Here is a 21,494-nt window from a genome sequence, read left to right as displayed (position 1 = left end):
CACAGGGCATGTGATGCGTCTGTGCAGTAGTGTTGGAGTAGTAGTGCTTGTAGTTAGTGCATGCTGCATGCTGCTTGCTACTCTCTGCTCTCAGCTACTGCCACCGGATAGCCCTTTGTTATCAGGGGCGAAAAGAGGAGCCGAGTGCGTAAGTCTCCTCAGCCGGTACATAGCCTCTCCACTGCCAAGATCTCGTACACGCCTCCCTGTGGCACACATGGTAACTGGTCCCTTGCGGTCCCAGGCTAAGTTGTACCGGATCTCGGACCAGCAATGGGCCCCAGAGACGTGGCATGCAGGCCCATCGGTGAGTGGAAATGCCCTTTTGCCTGTCAACCGCTGTCCCAGTTATGGGTAAATAGCCCCAGCTTGGGTAAATAGTGAAGACCCCAACGGTGGAGCAGGCGGAAGATGGTCGGTGTGAGAACCACCACAACGGCTGGGAAGGCGGAAGAAGGCCACCCCATAGCCACATGGGTTAACTCAGGAGGGTACAGTGGCTAGGGGAGCAAACCCCGAAAACCTGCACCTGGGGACAGGCACAGGCGGAGTCCAACTGACCGGACCACCGGCAGCCCCCTGCAACTCCTGCCAGACGAAGGTCGTCATGGGTTCCCTCATGCCGCTGGAGGTCCATCTGGTAGGTGTGTAGTTGGTGGGAGTGAGGTCTGCGCACCCACACGTCACCTTAATCCTCACCTATTTGCAACCTTCTTGCCTGTCCTGTGGCGTTGTGGAATGGTGGTGGGTACAGGCCAAGGATGTGGCTGGGAGTATCTAGCTAAACCATGCACACAGGCGGCGATGGAGTGATGGTCGTTAAGACTGTGGGATGGAGCAGCGCGTCTTTTCGGCAGCTTCCATTGCGACTGAGCAGCCCCACACGGCTCACCCCTGAGATGGGGAAGGACCTAGAAAAGGTGGTCCAAAAGTTGCCTGCTCCCCATACTCCGGACGGTAAGCCGCAACTGTCGGAGCATCCCCCCTCGCGGTCGAAATATAAAGATAAAAGTAAGCTAAGCATTGCTTCGTGGAACATTCGCACACTGCTGGACCTAGCTGGAACTCCTGACAGGCCCCACCACAGGACAGCACTGGTGGTCTCAGCGAGACAAGACTACATGGGGAGGACTCCCTGTCAGAGGTTGGTGCTGGGTACACCTTCCTGAAGGGGGTCCCCGAAGGTACTCGCCGTAATCATGAGGTTGGCTTTGCTGTGAAGTCTAAACTGCTGCAGCGCATTCCGGAACTCCCCATCGGCATCAATGAACGACTGATGACATGGCGCATTCCCCTGGCAAAGGAACGCTTTGCCACCCTTATCAGTGCATATGCACCACCGCTTGATGCCGAGCATAACGTCAAAGAGGATTTCTACAGAGCTCTTGATGCCATATTACAGAAAACCCCGGCTACGGACAGGCTCATACTCATGGGAGATTCCAATGCTAGAGTGGGCACGGAGCACCTGGAATGGAGTAAATTCATTGGCCAGCATGGAGTGGGGAAGATGAACCACAACAGGCTCAGACCCCTCTCCCTCTGTGCAGAGCACCAGCTAGTCATTACCAACACCATCCTCCAGATGAAGAACAGGCTTAAGACTACCTGGCAGCACCCCCGCTCAAAACATTGGCATCTCCTCCGAAAAGAGGTCCTCACCACCGTGTCATGCGCGGAGCTGAGTGCTGGACTGACCACCTCATGGTCAGATCCAAACTAACCATGACTGGTTTGACTGTAACTCAGCTGAGATACAGTCACTCCTAAAAACCAAGCATGAGGCCCACAAAGCTCTCCTGTCCTGCCCTGGATCTCCCACCCTTAAAACCACCTTTAATGCTGCAAGAACAGCAACCCAGCGAGGCCTCCGGAATATGGGGGACACCTGGAGGGTGCAAAAGGCGTAAGAGATCCAGAACCTGGATCTTTTACGATGCCATAAAAACATTGTACGGCGGAGTCTCCTCAACCACCCTGTCGACCCACATATTCTGTATAATCTCCCAGACCTGCCGCCAACAACGCACCTGGACATCCCACTACTTTACTCAGAAATCCAGCAAGCCATTGCAGGGCTGAAGAACAATAAAAGCGCTGGACCTGGAGGAATCCCTGCAGAGGTTTTCAAAAACGGAGGATACATCCTCACGAGTCGCCTGCACCTCCTGATCCAAAAAATCTGGGAACATGGGATCCTCCCACAGAACTGGAAGGATGCTAACATCGTGGTCATTTATAAACGAAGGGAGACAGAGCAGTATGCGGGGAAAGCAGGGAAAGTCCTGGCCAAGATCATGATCAGCAGATTGGTTGAGCACATCTCAGAAGGTGTGCTTCCGGAAACACAGTGCGGTTTCCGGAAGAACAGATCCACGACAGGCATGGTTTTTGTCTTGAGGCAGCTGCTGGAGTAGAGCCGAGAGCATCACAAAGACCTTTACATAGCCTTCATCGACCTCAGCAAAGCTTTTGACACCGTCAACCGTGAGTTGCTCTGGAAATACCTCTGCAAACTTGGAGTACCACCCAAGTTTCTTAGCATCCTACAGTAGCTGCATGACGGGATGCAAGCCAGAGTGCTCACAGGAGAACTCCAGTCAGAGTTTTTCAAGGTAAACGTTGGGGTGAAGCAAGGCTGTGTCTTGGATCCGGTGCTCTTTAATATCCTCCTCTCTGCCATCACCTGTCTCTTTCACAGTGTCATGGGACATGAAGACGGTGTCCGTGTGGAATACTGCCTTGATGGAAGCCTCTTCAACATCCGTCGGCTCCAGGCCCAAACAAAGACAAAGACCCGCCAAATCTGTGAGCTTCAGTATGCTGATGACTGTGCCATCTTAGCTCACAGCCCGGACTAAATGCTGCACGCCCTCAACACAATAACTGATCCGTACCAATCCTTCGGCCTACAGGTTAACATAAAAAAACCGAGGTCATGACCCATCCCAAACCCCCCAGCCCCCCCCAGTTTCCACACACACGGTGTTCCACTTAAAACAGTGGATCACTTCACTTACCTTGGCTCCACTTTGTCCTCATGCTGCTCCCTTTACACAGAAATACACACCCGGATCAATAAAGCATCATCATCATTTGGACGCCTGGCAGCAGGATTTTTGAAAACCGTAACCTGAAGGTCAGTACCAAGGTCGCTGTTTACAACGCGCTATGTCTCTCCACTCTGCTTTATGGGGCAAAGTCATGGACCCCATACCGCCAGCACATCAGCAACCTAGAGGCCTTCCATGTACGCTGCCTACAGAAGATCCTCGGTCTGTCCTGGGAAGATCGAATCTTACGCATGCCTGAACATCGCCTGCCCCGCCAAGTCCGCTACAGCCAACTAATGGGCGCAAAGCGATCCGCTGGAGGGCAAAAGTGGCGCTTTAAGGACTACACCAGGGACCTCCTAAAGCGAGCGAACATTTCCCTCACACAGCTCGAAACTCTGGCACTCAACAGACCAGCCTGGCAGGTAACTTGTGCTACTGCAGTTTGTCAAATTCACCAAACCAACCAAGACCGACGTTCCGAGAGGCGCAGCCAGAGACACGAGCGGGCAGCAGATACCTTTCTTGCATCTGCTTTCCCTTGCTCCATCTGCGGACGAATGTGCGGCTCAAGGATCGGACTCTACGCCCATGAGAAGTGGCACCAGTGGCAACGTCGCTGACGTTGAAAGATAAAACATGAAGGGTCCTGTTCATTGTGGTCTAAAAGGTAATCATATGTTCTAGGCCCATGAGTTACCAGGCTTCAGGTTAACTCTGCTGCGTGAGGAGGAAGTATTTTCTTGTTTTCTGTCAAACCGAACACAAGTGTATGATGAACTGAAACCGCAGACCAGATGTCAAACCAGCCACGCCTTCTATCGTAAGTGGTTATATTTTCTTAACCTTTATTTCAATTCTTAACACGTCTTTCATAGATTTTCTTTGCATGAACCTTTTCATTGTTGACCTGCAGGTGTGTTTAAATATCTCCCAGAATAACAGAGTGAGAGAGAGGACGCACTATGACTCTAATATCAGCAGCAAGAGGATTTCTAGCTTTCCTTCTGTCAGCACCAGGTAGGTTTATTTACATTGTGATGATTCAGTTGAGCATTTTCAATAACATGACAACCAAGCAACTGGAATGAGGAGAGGGTGAAACCACAGCATGTTGGAGATAGAATTATAGTAAACAGAACATTAAGGAATCACCCTCTAGAACGCTGTGTTTCATTAAACAGACCACGAGAATAGAGAATGGTTCACTTCCTATGCTTCAGTTATGGTTCATTGGTCATGGAAAAATGCCACTTCACTGCAAGTTGTATACAGCCTCTTGCAGTGAAAGTACTTTACTGGGTTTTAGATCAAAATACTGTGTGAATTATCTTTCAGAATATATATTGGCTTTTGGGATTTGATGGCCATTTCCTTGTTATTAGGCAAACATAATCATTTAGGTATTTTTGGACTTTTGAAAAATATAAATGTCAGAAGTTACTGTTTGTCCCCCATTTATTCTAATAACGACGGTGTAGACATGGAATATCAATCTTGGAATTCCATGTTGGAATTCTCCTCACCACAACTCTTATATCCTTCTTTCCTCCCCTAGTGTCCAATCCTATCCTTGTCTCCTCTCCTCTACATTCTAGCCTCCACATCTAAGTAATTTAAAAAACGTATGGTTTTTGCCACAAAATAAGCACATAGACTATAGGGCAGAGGCCTACAGAGACTAAACACAGCCTAGTAGCCTAACCTACCATAATTCATTACCGGTTTGCTGGATGCTTATTGCTGGATGAACTAATGTTATATCATGAATTATTAATATACCCTTTTTATAAAGTTTTCATAGCTAATTTCAATAAATGGCATGACCTGTTGTAATGGCAAATTATGAAATTACGGTCTTTAACTTAACCCAATCTTACTTTTGATTCAAATAAAAAATGTGCCATATCTATATTTAGATTCCTGAATCCAGAGGGGGGGGGGGGGGGGGTTGAACTTGATACCTCCCCTGGCTACTCCACTAGTGTCCTGTGATTCTGGAACGCTCCTCTCACAGCTCAGTGGTCAGCATGTATCCGTAGTTTCCATCTCCACCCACCAGCCTCCATCTCTTTATGTATCTTCTGGTCTGTTCATCAGGTGAACCTCTGTGTCTTGGTCATTCTCAATGAGATGTGTTTTTTTTTTCACAGTGCTTCAGGGTAATGATGACTGGAGAGTTACGTACTCATCTAGTAATGTCTGTGCTTTAAGAGGAGCAATGGTTGACATCAACTGCACTTATGAATACCCTGACAACGTACAGTACCGCCCTGACACAGTCAGAACACAGTGGTTTACTAAAGGAGACAAGTATCAGCCAGTTGATTTGGAACACAATACAGACTATACAGGTCGTGTTGAATCCAGCTGTGGAGAGGTCAGCTGTACCGGGTCCAGATGTCATGGAACATGTACCCTGATAATCAGAGACCTGAGACAGAGTGACTCTGCTGTCTACAAGTTTAGGTTCACAACAAACCTACCAGGAGGGGAATATACTGGTGACCCTGGAGTGATGTTATCCTTAACAGGTAAACTTGGATTACCAATGTGTGTGTGTGTGTGTGTGTGTGTGTGTGTGTGTGGGTGTACATGTTTACCTGCCTACCTGCGTATGTGTGAGTAAGGAGCAGAAGGACCCAAGAATAATAACAATATTATAAAAAAGCAGAAGTTCAAACAAGAAACAACTTTGTACCGTTCTTTGTGGTCTAAAAAGGTGATTATTTGATACGCCCAGTTGTTACCAGGCTTCTCTTGCTTCTTCTGTGAATCATGGTGTGAAGAGGAAGGAAGTCTTTCAATGCTGTTTGGTGTCTTTTCAGCTAACTACATGAACTGGAACCACAGACTAGAAGTCAGACCAGATTCCTTCTCTACACTAACTTGTAACTTGTATTGCTATGGTTAATGAATCTTATTCATAGAGTTTTGCTTGTATGTCGTTTTTAATTGTTTATTCGTTTTTTTATTCAGGTGTGTTTAAATATCTCCCAGAACAACATAGTGAGAGAGGAGAGGAATCACTATGAATAGATCAGCAGCAAGAGGATTTCTAGCTTTCCTTCTATCAGTACCAGGTTGGTTCATTTACATCGTTAACATATAACTGTTTCAATAACATGACAACCAAGCAACTAGAACGAGGAGAGGGTGAAACCACAGCATTTTGAAGATGGAATACTAGCAAACAGAACATTAAAGAACCACCATCTAGAACGCTGTGTTTGGTTAAACAGACCGCGAGAACAGAGAACGGTCCACTTTATATGTTTCAGTCATTGTAAAATACCACTTTGTTGCAGGTTGTAGAAAGCCTCTTGAATTGAAGGTAGTGTTTTTAAGATAACAATACTTTCCTGGTTGCTAGACGATCCTGAACGATATACATTATGGGGTTAGATTAGTTAATTTTCGACTTTTCAACTTTTGAAAAGAGTTAAATATCGAAAGCTACTGTTTTACCCCTATTCATTCTATTAATGATGATTTAGACATGAATTCTGCTGCAATGTTAGAATTCAGATCCACTAATAAGGTAGACACTGCATGCCATCTCCTTAGCCCTCTCATGCTCTCCTCTCCTTCTACTCGTCTCTACTCCTCTCTTTTCCTTCTCTCTCACCGCTCTTCCCTCTTCCTCTCCATGTCTCCAATCCTTTCCTCTTCTCCTCTCCTCACCTCTTCTCCTCTACATTCCTTGTCTCTATATCTGAGTAATGACAAAGCTTATGGTCACATTGCCACAAAAAGAAGCACATAGACTTTAGGGCCGAGGCCTCCAGAGACTACGCACAGTAGCCTCCACTACCCTGTTACGCATTGGGGCTGCAGCGACCTATAGGTGCTCTACCACAGCCTAGCACGGTGGTATCCTTACCGGGCAGTGGGCACCATACAATCATGGACTAATCATCCGCGGTGCTTAGGTTGTCAATGCCTATTCATTCCCTTCACTCCCCTCACTCCCTGCTGTATCTTCGTTTGTTGTGTTGTATTTTGCCGGAACTTGGATCCTAGTTTAGACTTTTAAGAATAGTGTATTTGAGACACTATTCTTACCTTCAATTTCTTGCGAAAAGTCTGTTTTTTGTACTGTGTTTGTACCTACTTCCCCAAAGAAGTCATTTGGTTTTTACAAACACATGGCTGTCTGCTGTCTCTTCTTTCCGCACATGGATCCACACCTTACTCGGACCATAACACTACCCTGTTTCATGAACTGTTAGTGTGTGTTATTCAGTTAGTAATAACACACACTAACCCCCCCCCCCTCCACCCCAGCTCAGTGGTCAGCATGTATCTGTAGTTTCCATCTCCACCCACCAGCCTCCATCTATGGTATTTATTAACTGATTGCACTTTATATTTATGTCATATTTGACACATTTTACACTTTTAAGAGTCAGTTCTCCATTTATAAACATGCACTTTGCATATTTTATACGTATTTATATAAATGTGTGTATTTGTAGACACCTGTGCTTGTGTGTATTGTCTGCCAGGTAGCAATGCTGTGTTTTCGTTTGTTTTTTGTTTGGAGATGGCCCTGTCCTTTGTAATGCTGCTGCTATGTCCCCTCAATTGCCCCCTGGGGACAAATAACGTTTTTTTGAATTTTGAATTTTGAATCTCTTCATGTATCTTCTGGTCTGTTCATCAGGTGAACCTCTGTGTCTTGTTCGTCCTCATTAAGATGTGTTTGTTTTTTCACAGTGCTTCAGGGTAATGATGACTGGAGAGTTAGGTACTCATCTAGTAATGTCTGTGCTTTAAGAGGAGCAACGGTTGCCATCAGCTGCACTTATGAATACCCTGACAACGTACAGTACCGCCCTACCACAGTCAGAACACTGTGGTTGACAAAAGGAGACAAGTATCAGCCAGTTGATCTGGAACACAATACAGACTATACAGGTCGTGTTGAATCCAGCTGTGGAGAGGTCAGATGTACCAGGTCCAGATGTCATGGAACATGTACCCTGAGAATCAAAGACCTGAGACAGAGTGACTCTGATGTCTACAAGTTTAGCTTCACAACAAACCAACCAGATGGGGAATATACTGGTGACCCTGGAGTGACGTTATCTGTAACAGGTAAAATTAGATTACCAATGAGTGCAGTGTGTGTGTGGGTGTGTGTTATTGTTTATCTGTGTGTTTTTATTGTTTGTGTGTCTGTGGCTGTGTTGGTTTTATAAAGTTTGTGTTATTTGTTATCTTAATTATTTAGAATAATTATGTATAACTTGTTCTTCAACCCAGATCTCCAGGTGAAGGTGTCCTTTCTTGACCCTACCAGTCCTACCTGGGCAGAGCTGGAGTGTCACAGTATGTGTGATCTAGGTGGTGACCCTCGCTACACCTGGTTCAGGAATGGACAGAACGTAAGACGGGTAGTGAAGTCAAGGGGCTACTTTAAGTCTGAAGGAAGCTATTCATGTGCTGTTGAAGGATACGAACAACTCGGGTCTCCTTTAGTGTGTAAGTCCCCTACACAGTACACTGATATGCTACACTTAGACACTGATGATACGAGATGTAGAATACCTTTTAGGGTACAGAACTACATGTTACTATGTATGTACTACGCAGGGGCGCCGAAAAGGGGGGGTAAAGGAGACGGATTCTAGGGGCCCATGATGGAGGGGGGCCCAGAGAGGCCCCTAATGATGATGAAATTATAATACAGAAATTATTATGCTATTCTTTTCATGGGGCCCAAAATCCTAGTAGTGCAGAGCCCGTTCAAAACTGGTCTGGTCTGAACGGTCCGATTGCTTAGGCTCTCGTATTGATGCTTACAGCTTTCTCGACAGATGCTCATTTATTAATTGTTATTGCTTTGTTATTGATTATTTTCTAATTGAGAATTCTGTATAATTCTCAATGAGATGTGTTTGTTTTTTACCAGTGCTTCAGGGTAATGGTGACTGGACAGTTAATTACTCATCTAGTAATGTCTGCACTATAAGAGGAGCAATGGTTGACGTTTTAATCCTATCCTTGTCTCCTCTCCTCCCCTCATTTACTCCATATTCCTTGCCTCCACATCTAAGTAATTTCAAAGCTTTTGGTCACATCGCTTAAACAGAAGCACAAGGGCTGAGGCCTACAGACACTAAAGACAGAGACTAAACACTACCATAATTCAATAAATGTTAGTGTATGTTATTCAGTTATTGTGCTATAATATATTTTGCATTTCAGGGGGGGGGGGGGTTGAACTCTATACCCCCCTGGCTACCTCTCACATCTCAGTGGTCAGCATGTATCTGTAGTTTCCATCTCGACCCACCAGCCTCCATCTCTTTATGTATCTTCTGATCTGTTCATCAGGTGAACCTCTGTGTCTTGGTCATTCTCAATGAGATGTGTTTGTTTTTTCACAGCGTTTGAGGGTAATGGTGACTGGACAGTTACTTACTCATCTAGTAATGTCTGCGCTTTAAGAGGAGCAACTGTTGACATCAGCTGCACTTATGAATACCCTGACAACGTGCAGTACCGCCCTAACACAGTCACAACACTGTGGTTTACTAAAGGAGACAAGTATCAGCCAGTTGATCTGGAACACGATACAGACTATACAGGTCGTGTTGAATTCAGCCGTGGAGAGGTCAGCTGTACCGGGTCCAGATGTCATGGAACATGTACCCTGAGAATCAAAGACCTGAGACAGAGTGACTCTGCTGTTTACAAGTTTAGGTTCACAACAAACCTACCAGGTGGGGAATATACTGGTGACCCTGGAGTGACGTTATCTGTAACAGGTAACCTATGATGAGTCTAGTGTGTGTGTGTGTGTGTGTGTGTGTGTGTGTGTGTGTGTGTGTGTGTGTGTGTGTGTGTGTGTGTGTTTGCGCGTGTGCATAAGATGTGTGCGTGTGTAAAAAATATTTGTTTGTGTGTGTATGTTTTTGTGTGTATGTGCATGTGTGTTTGTGTGTGTTTTCTTATTGTACACTTTTTTTTATAATGGTTTGTAACTTGTTCTCAGCACACCCAGACCTCCAGGTGAAGCTGTCCTTTCCTCACCCTACCAGTCCTACCTGGACAGAGCTGGAGTGTCACAGTATGTGTGGTCTAGCTGGTGACCCTCCCTACATCTGGTTCAGGAATGGACAGAATGTACGTCAGGGAGTGAAGTACAGGGCCTACATTCAGTCTGAAGAAAGCTATTCATGTGCTGTTGAAGGATATGAACATCAACACTCTCCTTTAGTGTGTAAGTCCCCTCCACCGTACACCGACATGATACCAGATGTAATGGACCCTATAGGGTACAGAACTACATGTTACCATGAACCAGTGCAGAGCCCGTTCAAAACGAGCCTCTGCTGAACGGGCCGATCGCTTGGCCTCCTGTATTGCTGCTAGCAGCTTTATTGAACGTCACTCCTTTAAAATACTTCACCCTCGACGCGGCACTTCCTGTGTTCTTAATAACACGACAAGAGAAGTTGATAAAGGACATGCAGACATACAGAGACACTTCTAGTTATTGTTAGACTAATATAACGGTTGTGTAGCAGCATCCAAGTACAGTGACCAAGTCAACTGCAGAGCCCTGAAGCCCCGCCCCGCTGCTGCACAGTTTAGCTCAAAGTCTGTTAATGTGGAACGTGTCTTGTGTCCAAATAAGTCAACACTGCACATCCTCAGCTCTCAGCAATACGCACAGCGTATTGTGAAGTAGATCAGATGAACAGTCCTAGAGATATACAGAGGTCATACTTACATATGTGTAGTATCTGCAGTAGCTGCTAGGGTGACCAGATTTGAGTTTGTGAAAAAGAGGACACTTCGTCGCGGGGGGGGGGGGGGGGGCGAAAACGTGGGTATTTTTTCTTTAGTTCGTCCGTGAACTTACATTTACGTTGAGGCGATCCTAGGTCCAATTGCGCCCCGGGCAAGATTGTTGGGGGGGGGGGGGGGGGGGCGAACTTGGAAGGCCGTAATAACCATAGACATATACAATGGTAATAACTAGTAGGTTATGTGAAAGACCCAGAAACACAAATATGCGACGAGGCAAAAACAAATATGCAACGAGATAATGTCCGAAAACCGGACATTATCATCAATTAATAAAACCCCCCCGGACGCCCCGGACGGGACGTCAAAAGTGGACATGTCCGGGGAAAAGAGGACGTTTGGTCACCCTATGCTATCACTGCTGTATACAGGGAATTTGTTAGCCTAGCGATTGTTAGTGCTTGCCCTTGGTTCTATGAACATCTTTACTGTACCATCAGCGATATATTGTTTCACTTCTTATGACAAATGTACTTATTGTATGTCGCTTTGGATAAAAGCGTCTGCTAAATGCCCTAAATGTAAATGTAAATGTAAATATACATACATACATACATGCACACATTATACACACACACACACACACACACACACACACACACACACACACACACACACACACACACACACACACACACACACACACACACAGACACAGACACAGACACAGACATACATAGTCAGGGCTGGACTGGCCATCGGGCGTACCGGGGGTGGGCTGGCATGCCTCTTTGGGCCGACAAGGTTTACTTGAGGTTTACTTTTCTTTTTTTTTTCTTTTCTTTTTTATGGACCCGGCCTGGCCCAGCCATGTCACACAGCCGAGGGCCGAGGTCCGTTCCTTCCCTCTCGGTCGTGCGGGCTGTCAACTTAACCTGAAAGTTCAATAAAAATTTGGCCCGGGCCATAACTCATTATGATTGGTTCTGGGCTGGCCCTGGCCCTATCACACACACACAGCAGAGGGCCGAGGTCCCGCCCCTTGGGCCTCGGCTGTCAATCAGTCAATCAGTCACGTCACTAACTGACAGAAAAATGGAGAAGAAACGTAAAGGAGGCGCGGAGACTCTCTCTCTCTCTGTCTCTGTCTCTGTCTCTGTCTCTGTCTCTGTCTCTGTCTCTGTCTCTCTCTCTCTCTCTCTCTCTCTCTCTCTCTCTCTCTCTCTCTCTCTCTCATACTTTAGGATGCCACTTTGACTTACTGGGTTATAATTTGTTGTGTTTTAGTTAGTGTAGGCATTAATAAAATAATGCATATATTTTGTATTCTTCCTGTTCTGTGTTCTTGCATTTTTTGGTGATTGTGAGACGGTTCAAACTGTACATATTATAACTATTAGTAATTTCAGAGGGGATTTGACCTAGCTGCAAAAGTCTCTGCAAGTATAGTGAAAGAGCGTATCAATTTTTTAACATGGTTACTCTCTTCAATGTAGGCTACTGCGCTTTATTTTAATTTTTGAAACAGCACAATATGCAGATATATCCTCTGGTATGTTGTGTGCCTCTGCATGTCGTATAAATAATCATAGTGGGCTGCCATGGCCAAAAATGCCAGGGCCATTTTTTGGTCCCAGTCCAGCCCTGTACATAGCCTAAATACATTCCTCCCTCTATCGGTAGATGGACTCAAACTGCTGGTATTAATGATTAATGATTATAATTAAGGAAATTTTACTGTTAACAGACGCTCCAAAGACCCCCTCAGTGACCCTGAGTCCCTCTGGAGAAATAAAGGAGGGCAGTTCATTGACTCTGAGCTGCAGCAGTGATGCTAACCCAGCAGCTACCTACACCTGGTTCAGGGTTAATGCAGATCATTACTCCAGAGTGATGAAGAAGGGACCACATCTCGTCTTTGGACCCATCATGTCTGCAGACTCTGGACAATACTACTGTCTAGTTCAGACTGAGCTCAGGACAAAATCTGAGTTCATCTTTCTAACCGTGAAATGTGAGTACAACATATAATTAACATCATATTACAGATGTTATAAAATAAATAGTTGAATTTTGTCCACATTAGTCATCAGTCAATTCATCGTGCAATAAACCCACAAACCTTTCGTTATCATTAATACTGTCATGAATATAAATGTTCATGCTGTTTTGACATGTTTCTATGTGTCTCCAGATGGTCCTAAACACATATCTGTGTTATCAAGTCCCTCTGGTGAAATAGAGGAGGGCAGTTCAGTGACTCTGAGCTGCAGCAGTGATGCTAACCCAGGAGCTACCTACACCTGGTTCAAGAACAACCAACCTCTGCTCTGGGAACCACCTCATACCTTCCCCTCAGTCCGCCCTGAAGACAGAGGAACGTACCGCTGTCACGCAGAGAACAAATACGGACATCTGAGCTCTAACTCGATATTCTTAAATGTTACATGTGAGTTGAAAATCTGATTAATATGTAAAAAACTTGGTATATCTTGTCTTTAAATTTAGAGCTGGTATTCATGTATAACTGCTTGCCTGTAAACAACTATGACTCCCTGGCATTGCAGTTGTTGATAAACACGGTTTCATAAATTAAGGATGGATATTTTTATTTTGTGTTCATAACAGATGCTCCAAAGACCCCCTCAGTGACCGTGAGTCCCTCTGGTGAAATAGAGGAGGGCAGTTCAGTGGCTCTGAGCTGCAGCAGTGATGCCAACCCAGCAGCTGAGTACACCTGGTTTAAGGAACATGAAGACTCAGTGAAAGAATTAGGACAGAACTACACCATCACTAATATCACATCTGAGCTTGGGGGAAACTATTACTGCCAAGCACATAATGCAATTGGGAGTCAAAACTCCACCTTTTTGATAATTAAAGGTAATTTCTCATTTAAAAGAAACACACACCTTTTAAATAGTCTGAGGCACACAGTTAAACATTTGCCTATTTATGTTGCATTTTGCCATCGGTGTTTGAAATCAACTGACTATGTTCCAGTGACATCATCACATATAGCAATGGTAGCTGTACCAACCATTGCTGTCCTACTGGCCACCGTACTCCTCCTCGTCTTCCTCTGGATGAGGTAAGATATCTTTCTCGTTTCACATTCCTTCATTTGTCCTGTTGCTCCTTCACCTCTCTGTTCTCTTCTCCAGAAGAAAGAGGGCCTCCAGTAAAGCATGTGGACAGGGAGGAAGGCCAGATACCGTGGAGGAGGTGAGACACAGGAAACCATTTATTACTAACCCATCCTTTACTAAGACGGGGGATATACGCTGAGGCCACAGCACACCACACCGAGACCCTGTGGCCACACAAGAGACTTGTTTCCTGAGTGACTGTCCATCTCTGTTGCCCTAGCCCTATCGCTACGACAGACGGTACATTACAGTACCCGTGTGGTGCCCTGTGGCGGTGGTCCCGAGACCATATTATGAACCTCAAATGACTGCGTCGTGTTCTTGGACGTCTCTGGTTCTTCCACTTCCACATCAAGCCACCATAGTAGACTGAACCGCATGGAGGAGAAAGGGATTGTTTTCCGTGATTTTTGCCGGTGATTGTTTCCCGCCGGAGCCCCGCTGCCTGCTGCCTGCCGCCCACTGCCGTGAGGCACCACCACCACGAGGCACCACCGCCGCGGGGCACTTCCACCGCCGCCACGGGGCGGTGGTGCCTTTGCGCTGCCCCGCTGGCCAGTGCCTCGGCATTGGTCAGCGGGGCTCCGGCGGGGGACAATCACGGTCAATGTCTTTCTCCTCCATGTCGCGGTTCATGTACTTCAGGGAGTCAAAGCCAAACTTCCTTTCCCCCAAATTCCTTCTCAACCATGGCTGAGATAACCCGAACTACGAACCTGACGTGATATGCGCCATAACACCAACAGCAGAACAGTTATCCAAATAACAAAGACACACACAAAGACTCGCACCGTCGTAGCTCATTAGGCAAAGCAGAGAATTGGGAGAAAATCAGCGCCCTCTGAGCTTTGTTATTTCAAAGGCAGAGCAGGATAGCTATTGCTCGTTTGACACCTAAAGCCATTTCTAGCTACTGGGGGACCATAGTCAGGCTAGGGGAACTCATATTAATGTTAGAAAACCTCATGAAGTGACCTTTAAGAAACTGATCGCTGCCGTCAAAATGATTTCACAAGAGACCTTACAAACAACCTCTTTGGTAGTTGCCGTTGTGAAGTTCAATCAGTTTTCTGTGTTTATCAACTGACTGAGGAGCCAACGCTGTTGATGAAGTATCATTTCTATGCAAAACATAGCTATGCCAAAGTTGAAGATAAAGATGTTGGGCTTTGAGACAGGGGAAGGGATATTTGGGGTTGGAGACAGAGGTCTAACAGGGAGGAGGATGCACATAAAAAGTTTGATCAGCTCATCAAGTGTAGTTGAGGGATAGAGACTGGTGTCTGGCAGGAGAAAGGTGTCATCAAATAGCAGTGGGGTCAGTGACAGGGCTCTGGCAGCGAGGGGAAAAGCAGCATGAGGTAAAACCATCTCTAACAATTAACACAATCTTCAATATTCATCCATTTGAGACTTCTAAGTATCCCCAATCCAATTCATACATCAAATAAAAGTGTTAATCTTGCTAATTCCTTACAGAATAGAATATACTTTAATGTCCCCATTTGGAAATTGGTCTCGGACTCATCAAAGTGTTGCTCAGAAATATACATTCATTGACAAGGACATGACAAAGAACAATCAGTCTCGGATTTAAGAGTCACAACTTTACAAAGTCATGTTTGCTTAAAGGGTGAGATCTAGGATGAGATCTGGGGAGATTTCTGCCAGTGAGCAGAATGGGTAGATTGGTGAATTGAAGTACTGACGTCTAGTTTTTCTTTCAAATTAAGATGTTTTTCAGAGATAAAAAATGGTTTTAGGTGCTCAACAGATGGTGAAAAGCTTGCAGTGAGTGAGTGAGGCTTACAGCAGCCTTTATGATGGGACCACTAGTCACCACCAATGGCCTCTAGATGAACCAGAAAGCAAGACCTTCAGGACTGTTTGTAGGAAGTGTAAACTGTTTTCTAAATGTATTCTTCTGTCCTTACTCCCGATAGCCACTACCAGGTCCTGTGTATGAAAACGTCTCAGCTCTGATCAATCACTTGGCTCCTGCAGCACAGAGAGAACCAATAGAAGAGCAGGATGACCATCACTATGCCAGCATCCATACCTCTCGTTCAGAGAACCAGGAAGTTCCTCGCTGTTGGGTTGGCTCTAATGTCCAATCAGACCAAGCAGATGCTGTCTTTTATTCTGTGGTCAACATTAAGAGACCAAACGCTGTCCCTGGGTAAGCTTCTCTTGGTATTTCTAAAGAGGAATTAGACTCTTGTTTTCGGACTTTATCAACCCAATTGGTCTGTTTCACAGGGTGACTGAAGTTCTGTCTTCTTTTCAGAGAGAGTGACCAAACAGAGGCGGCAGAAACCTCAGAGTTGTACAGCACCGTAAAAAAACACCCCAGATATTGAAAGAGTTGTGGCAGCAGGATTTAAATAGTGGTACTAGGTAGAGTGTCTCATCCATTTAGTTTAACAGGACAATACGCTGGCTGCATGTCCTATGGAAATGAATTACATGGAATGAATACTTGCCACTACAGATCATTCATGACCTGATTTATTTGACTTATTTACCGTATTGTGTATGTTCCACTTGTGATGGCCCCAGCGAGGCCACATGTTATCCAGGGCCTCTTGCTCTTGAGGATATAGCTCTGCTTCATCGCTACCACCTGCTGGTTACCAGGATGTTCTGCACCTGTGAGGGGAGGTCTTAGCGGTACCATCTGCTGGTGACCAGGATGTACTGCACCTGTGAGGGGAGGTCTTAAGGGACAATACATGCCTGGGTTGGTTAGCTTACCATCTTAGCCATCTCCTGGCTGCACTTAAACATAATTTTACATAGAATTGCCTCTGTCTATAGCTTTCCACATTTTAATAACAAAGAAATGTTCACCCATACAGAGTGAGACCCAAACTGATGTTGGGGTATATGTGGCTGGCTGTACATAGGAGAAATGTTGGGTAGTCTTATGTGGGCCTACAATGCTGTTTTCTACTTGTGCTTTAAATGGGATCTTTCATTTGTATGAACTTGCCTGAGGTAGACGTACCACACCATTACATTAAGTAGACGTTTACGTTTTCAATATTCTTAGCCAGAATGTATTCCCTGAGGAGCAATAAAGAGATGAAAAAGATGAGTAAGTATACTTTTTTAAGACACAGGAGGTTGAATTGAGATATGAATTATTGCATCAATGTTTGAGAAGTAGTGTAAAACGAGGAGATCTCAACATTGTCTTCCTCTGATGTCATTCATGTCTCATAAAAGAGAAGAACATGAGACGAGTCTGAGACTCTCATTAGACCAATCGGAGAGGTATGAGCCCAACAAGAGAACTCATTATTGTATGTCCGATGTCTCCTCCTTATCTGATTCATTACTCTTAAATATTCAACTGAGGCTATATATTAGAAGCCTACACAAGTGAGATTAATGAGAACCAATTAAGAATTAAATAATTTACTGTATAAAGCAATGTCTGTTAGTCCAGGTCACCCAGGTGGCTTTTACTAGACTCGCTGATGACCAGGAGACAGGGTAGTGAGATCTCTCTCAAGCACTGGGCAGACACAATTGGTTTCCTTGCAACATGTTTTATTGAAGACTTTTCCTCCAACTTTACCTTGAAAACTATAAGGATAAACAGACACATTATTACAGAAATCATGACGTTATCATTACATAAAATCATAAATTATACAATAAATTACATAAGCAGAACAAAATACAGGAAAATAACAAACACATACGGAATGAAGCAACAGGGAGCTTGGACAAGATGGGAGAACGCGGTTGATAGGAAAATAACCTGGGCTGAGCTGTGGAAAGCCCAGCCTCACCGCATTAAATTCTGGCAGTATATAATGTGCTCCCAAGCCCAACAAACCTGCACTCATGGGGCTTAGCCGAGACACCTGCATGCCCGTTGTGTTCCAAGCGAGGAACCCTTGAACAAATCCTCAGCTGCTGCACCAGGGCACTAGGAGATGGACGGTACCGCTGGAGGCATGATCAGGTTCTTAAGACCATCGCTGAAGTCATCAGCGAAGGACTTGTGTTGGCAAAACGGTTCCGACCCTCCAAGAAAACCATCACCTTTGTCAGAGCTGGGGAGCAGTAAACCCTTGCCGGAAGAACATGTGCATGAATCCTAACCCTGTTTGGGCATCGAGGGGGAGAGAGGATGAGGAGAGCCATCCACAGTACCACCGATGCAGCAGAGAGGCCCTCAAGATGGCTGTGGCTCAAAAGAGGAGAGCCATGGAGCCATGATAGCTAGCTAGCCATCTGAACACAAGCTGGAGTCTGATCAGCCCTGGATTGATCACATGGAGGAGGGCGTATTATGTTAAAAGACCCGAAACGTCTGATGATCCAGGCAGATCACTGCGTCCAGAGGCATCAGTAGATGTATGTACCCAGCATCTTATAAAATGAATTTTTTTAACTATGACAATTAAAACAAAGATACATAGATCTAGTGCTTTGTCCAGAACAAACTTAATGACAGCACTAAATTAACTCTAATGGGAGGGAGTACACCTCTGCAATGGAAAAACATGCTGGTCAGCGCATTCATTCTAAAACAGATTGAGTTTTTCTTTACCTCTGAGTAATATGGTGCAAACCTGGCATTTAATGTATTTGCAAGTCAAATGTTTTCTTCACAATACTGTAACATATGGCACATGTTTTCATGTTGTGCCACTATTTGAAACTCTGTCCACAAAATCGTGGTTGCCCTTGAGAATGTATGGGGCAAAGTTGTTTTCTTTAACATGACATCTATGCCTGGCCTTTTTGTTGCAGCTCATTTCCAAAACACTTCAGAGGTTTTAGGCATGTACTCTATGGTGATCCATGTGGTACATTAAGTTACATGAATTCTGTGTGAAATTAACTAAAGATTCTGTAAGTTGTTCATAGTTGATAACCATATAAAACATATATCTGGTTCATCACATTTGATTTGTATAATTGAGGCATTGCATCCAGCAATATTGGTATTGTATTGAGACAAATTTGAGAGACTCTAGGCATGAAATACCTGTAATAAAATGTAGAGAACTCACAAAGATCATTGCGAGACTGAACTATGGTTATTTCTCAGCAATGACAATTGAGATGGATGAGAAAGTTAACCAAATCTCTCTTTGGCCTTGACTAAGACAAAATAGATCATGTAAATGTGATAGAAAGGAGATCTCATCTTTCAATTTACTTTGCAATGGGTTGTTTTGGAGAGACAACACGTTTAAAGGGATTTGTTAGGAACCATCACATGATGTCTCCAAGGAACCTGTAATTCATAGTGAACACATTCTTCTCTCTAGAGCTGTGTGTGTGTGTGTGTGTGTGTGTGTGTGTGTGTGTGTGTGTGTGTGTGTGTGTGTGTGTGTGTGTGTGTGTGTGTGTGTGTGTGTGTGTGTGTGTGTGTGTGTGTGTGTGTGTGTGTCACATAAATATCACAAAAGATAAAACATGATGGAACTAAGAACCGTTTGTTATGGTCTAAAAGGTGATAATTTGTTCCAGGCAGTGACCAGGCTTCAGGTTAACTCTGCTGCATTAGAGGAAGTCATTTTTGTTTTATTTTGGTCAAATTAACAAAAGTGCACGATGAACTTGAACCACAGACCAGATGGCAGACCAGCTTCAACTTCTACTGTAAGAGGTTGGATTTTCTTAACCTTTGTTTAAATGCTTTACAAACAAAATTCATAGGGGGATATATTGTAATAAAAATTACTGCAAAAACACTGTTGTAAATTTAAAACTGATTTATTTCTCCATGTATGAACTTCTACTTGTATTATTTACTTGCAAGTGTGTTTAAATATCTCCAAGAACCACAGAGTGAAAGAGGAGAGGACTCACTATGAATTCAAGATTAGCAGCAAGAGGATTTCTAGCTTTCCTTCGGTCAGTACCAGGTTGGTTCATTTACATTGTGAACATTTAGTTTCAATAACATGACAACCAAGCGACTGGAACGAGGAGGGTGATACCTCAGCATGTTGAAGATAGAAGAATCAACCTCTAGAACGCTGTTTTTTTTTAAACAGACCACTATAATAGAGAACGGTCCACTTTGTATTTTTCAATTATGGTTCATTAGTCATTGGAAAATCTCCCTTCACTGCAAGTTTTGTAGAGCCTCTTGTAGAATGAATGAATACTGTGTTTGTTTTGGATCAAAGTACCCTATTTGAAAGAATATGTGTTTGCATTGAGCTATGTTGGGCAATTCCTGTTTGCTAGGAAAACCTCCACTATTTACATCATCGGAGAGTTAATTAAGTCAGTTTAAGACATTTTGAGAAAAAAAGATGTTAAAATCGAAATGTCTATTTATTCAAAGAATGATGATTTAGACATGACACATCAATATTTTGCTGCTATGTTGGAATTCTGATTCAGTGATATGGTAGTCACTTCCTACCTCTCTCCTTCTCTCCTTCCTCTCTCCAGCTCTCCTCGCCCTCTTCTGGCCCCCTCTCGTTTCCTTATCTGCTCTCCTCTATTTGTCTCCTTACCTCTGCTCCTCCTCGTCTCCACTCTCTTGTAACCTTTGACAACATCAGTAGCTGTAAGAATAATCGTTGTCCTACTGGCCACTGAACTTCTCCTCGTCCTCCTCTGGATGAGGTGATATATTGTCTCTTTCTTGTTTTCCATTCCTTCACTTCTCCTGTTGCTTCTTCATCCTTCCCTTTTCTTCTCCAGAAGAACGAGGGCCTCCAGCAAAGCATGGTGACAGGGAGGAAGGCCAGTCACCGTGTTGGAGGTAAGACACAGGAAGCCATTTATTACTAACCCATCCTTTACTAAGACACACGGTGGAAATGCCCTGAGGCCAAAACACAAGACCACAACAGAGACTTCTAATCGTTTCCTTAGTAACTGTCCTTCTCTGTTGCTCTAGACCAGTAGCTAGGAGAGACTGTACATCCCAGTGTCTAGATTTAGAACATTCCAAACATTGGAGATAACTTATGTTGACATTTGACTGCCTAGAACAACCTCCCTTTTAGTACGAGTGTCCTATTGATTTCCCAAACAGAAACTGATGTTACAGTCATAATGTTTTTACAGACCAGGAAAGTGTATCTTACTTGGCGATTTTTAAACACATGTGAAAACACCAACAAGCTCTCTTGTAGTTAGCCTTGTAATGGTCAATCCGTTGTCATTGACAATTACCTTGTTTATTATGATATAAAGATGGTAAACATTAGTGACAATTACACTGGAAAGGTCCTGTTCATGAACTCAAGGCTTTTCATTCAGTACACATCAGGACTTTAACTTATAATGTTCAGGGCAAAGGGACACATCAATAGAGAGGTTTAAATGTTGTTTGACGGATAGATAATGGTGGGCCAGGTCAGAGAGAACGTATCAATGGCCAAAGAGTTGACTTGTGGGATCCCCCAGGGATAAATCCTTGGCCCTGTTTCATATGTGATTCATATCAATGTTATGATAGGGGCAGTTGAGGTCAAGTTGCTTCTTTATGCGGAAGCCTTACTGGTAACAGGTGAGAAATCAGTAGGACGCATTAGAGAAT

The 21,494-nt window shown here is 44.4% G+C and overlaps 1 protein-coding gene and 1 long non-coding RNA gene across 2 annotated transcripts; both read left to right on the top strand.

The window, feature by feature from the left end:
• The first annotated feature begins 7,792 nt into the window (after positions 1-7,792).
• LOC130376950 (B-cell receptor CD22-like) lies at positions 7,793-17,041 on the top strand. Its single transcript, XM_056583881.1, has 11 exons — positions 7,793-8,153; positions 8,322-8,540; positions 9,449-9,829; positions 10,057-10,284; positions 12,562-12,828; positions 13,009-13,263; positions 13,443-13,697; positions 13,818-13,905; positions 13,979-14,039; positions 15,907-16,142; positions 16,251-17,041. Exons 2-11 carry the CDS (start codon positions 8,390-8,392, stop codon positions 16,321-16,323), a joined length of 1,995 nt encoding a protein of 664 aa, XP_056439856.1. The 5' UTR covers positions 7,793-8,153; positions 8,322-8,389; the 3' UTR covers positions 16,324-17,041.
• A 2,510-nt stretch (positions 17,042-19,551) lies between these two features.
• On the top strand, positions 19,552-20,723 carry LOC130376958 (uncharacterized). Its single transcript, XR_008894114.1, has 3 exons — positions 19,552-19,591; positions 19,780-19,846; positions 20,651-20,723. It is a non-coding gene; the product is annotated as an uncharacterized LOC130376958 (long non-coding RNA).
• The last annotated feature ends 771 nt before the right edge of the window (positions 20,724-21,494 follow it).

The sequence above is a fragment of the Gadus chalcogrammus genome, chromosome 23, assembly GCF_026213295.1.
Source record: "Gadus chalcogrammus isolate NIFS_2021 chromosome 23, NIFS_Gcha_1.0, whole genome shotgun sequence".
Classification (NCBI taxonomy): Eukaryota; Metazoa; Chordata; class Actinopteri; order Gadiformes; family Gadidae; genus Gadus; species Gadus chalcogrammus.
This window is presented reverse-complemented; position numbering and strand designations above follow the sequence as displayed.

Bases quoted from the DNA above. Each gene is read 5' to 3' on its own strand.
- LOC130376950 (XM_056583881.1), top strand. From the start codon at position 8,390: ATGTGTGATCTAGGTGGTGACCCTCGCTACACCTGGTTCAGGAATGGA. The intron at 13,264-13,442 runs GTGAGTTGAAAA...TGTTCATAACAG, and splicing joins GATATTCTTAAATGTTACAT to ATGCTCCAAAGACCCCCTCA. The intron at 13,698-13,817 runs GTAATTTCTCAT...ACTATGTTCCAG, and splicing joins CACCTTTTTGATAATTAAAG to TGACATCATCACATATAGCA.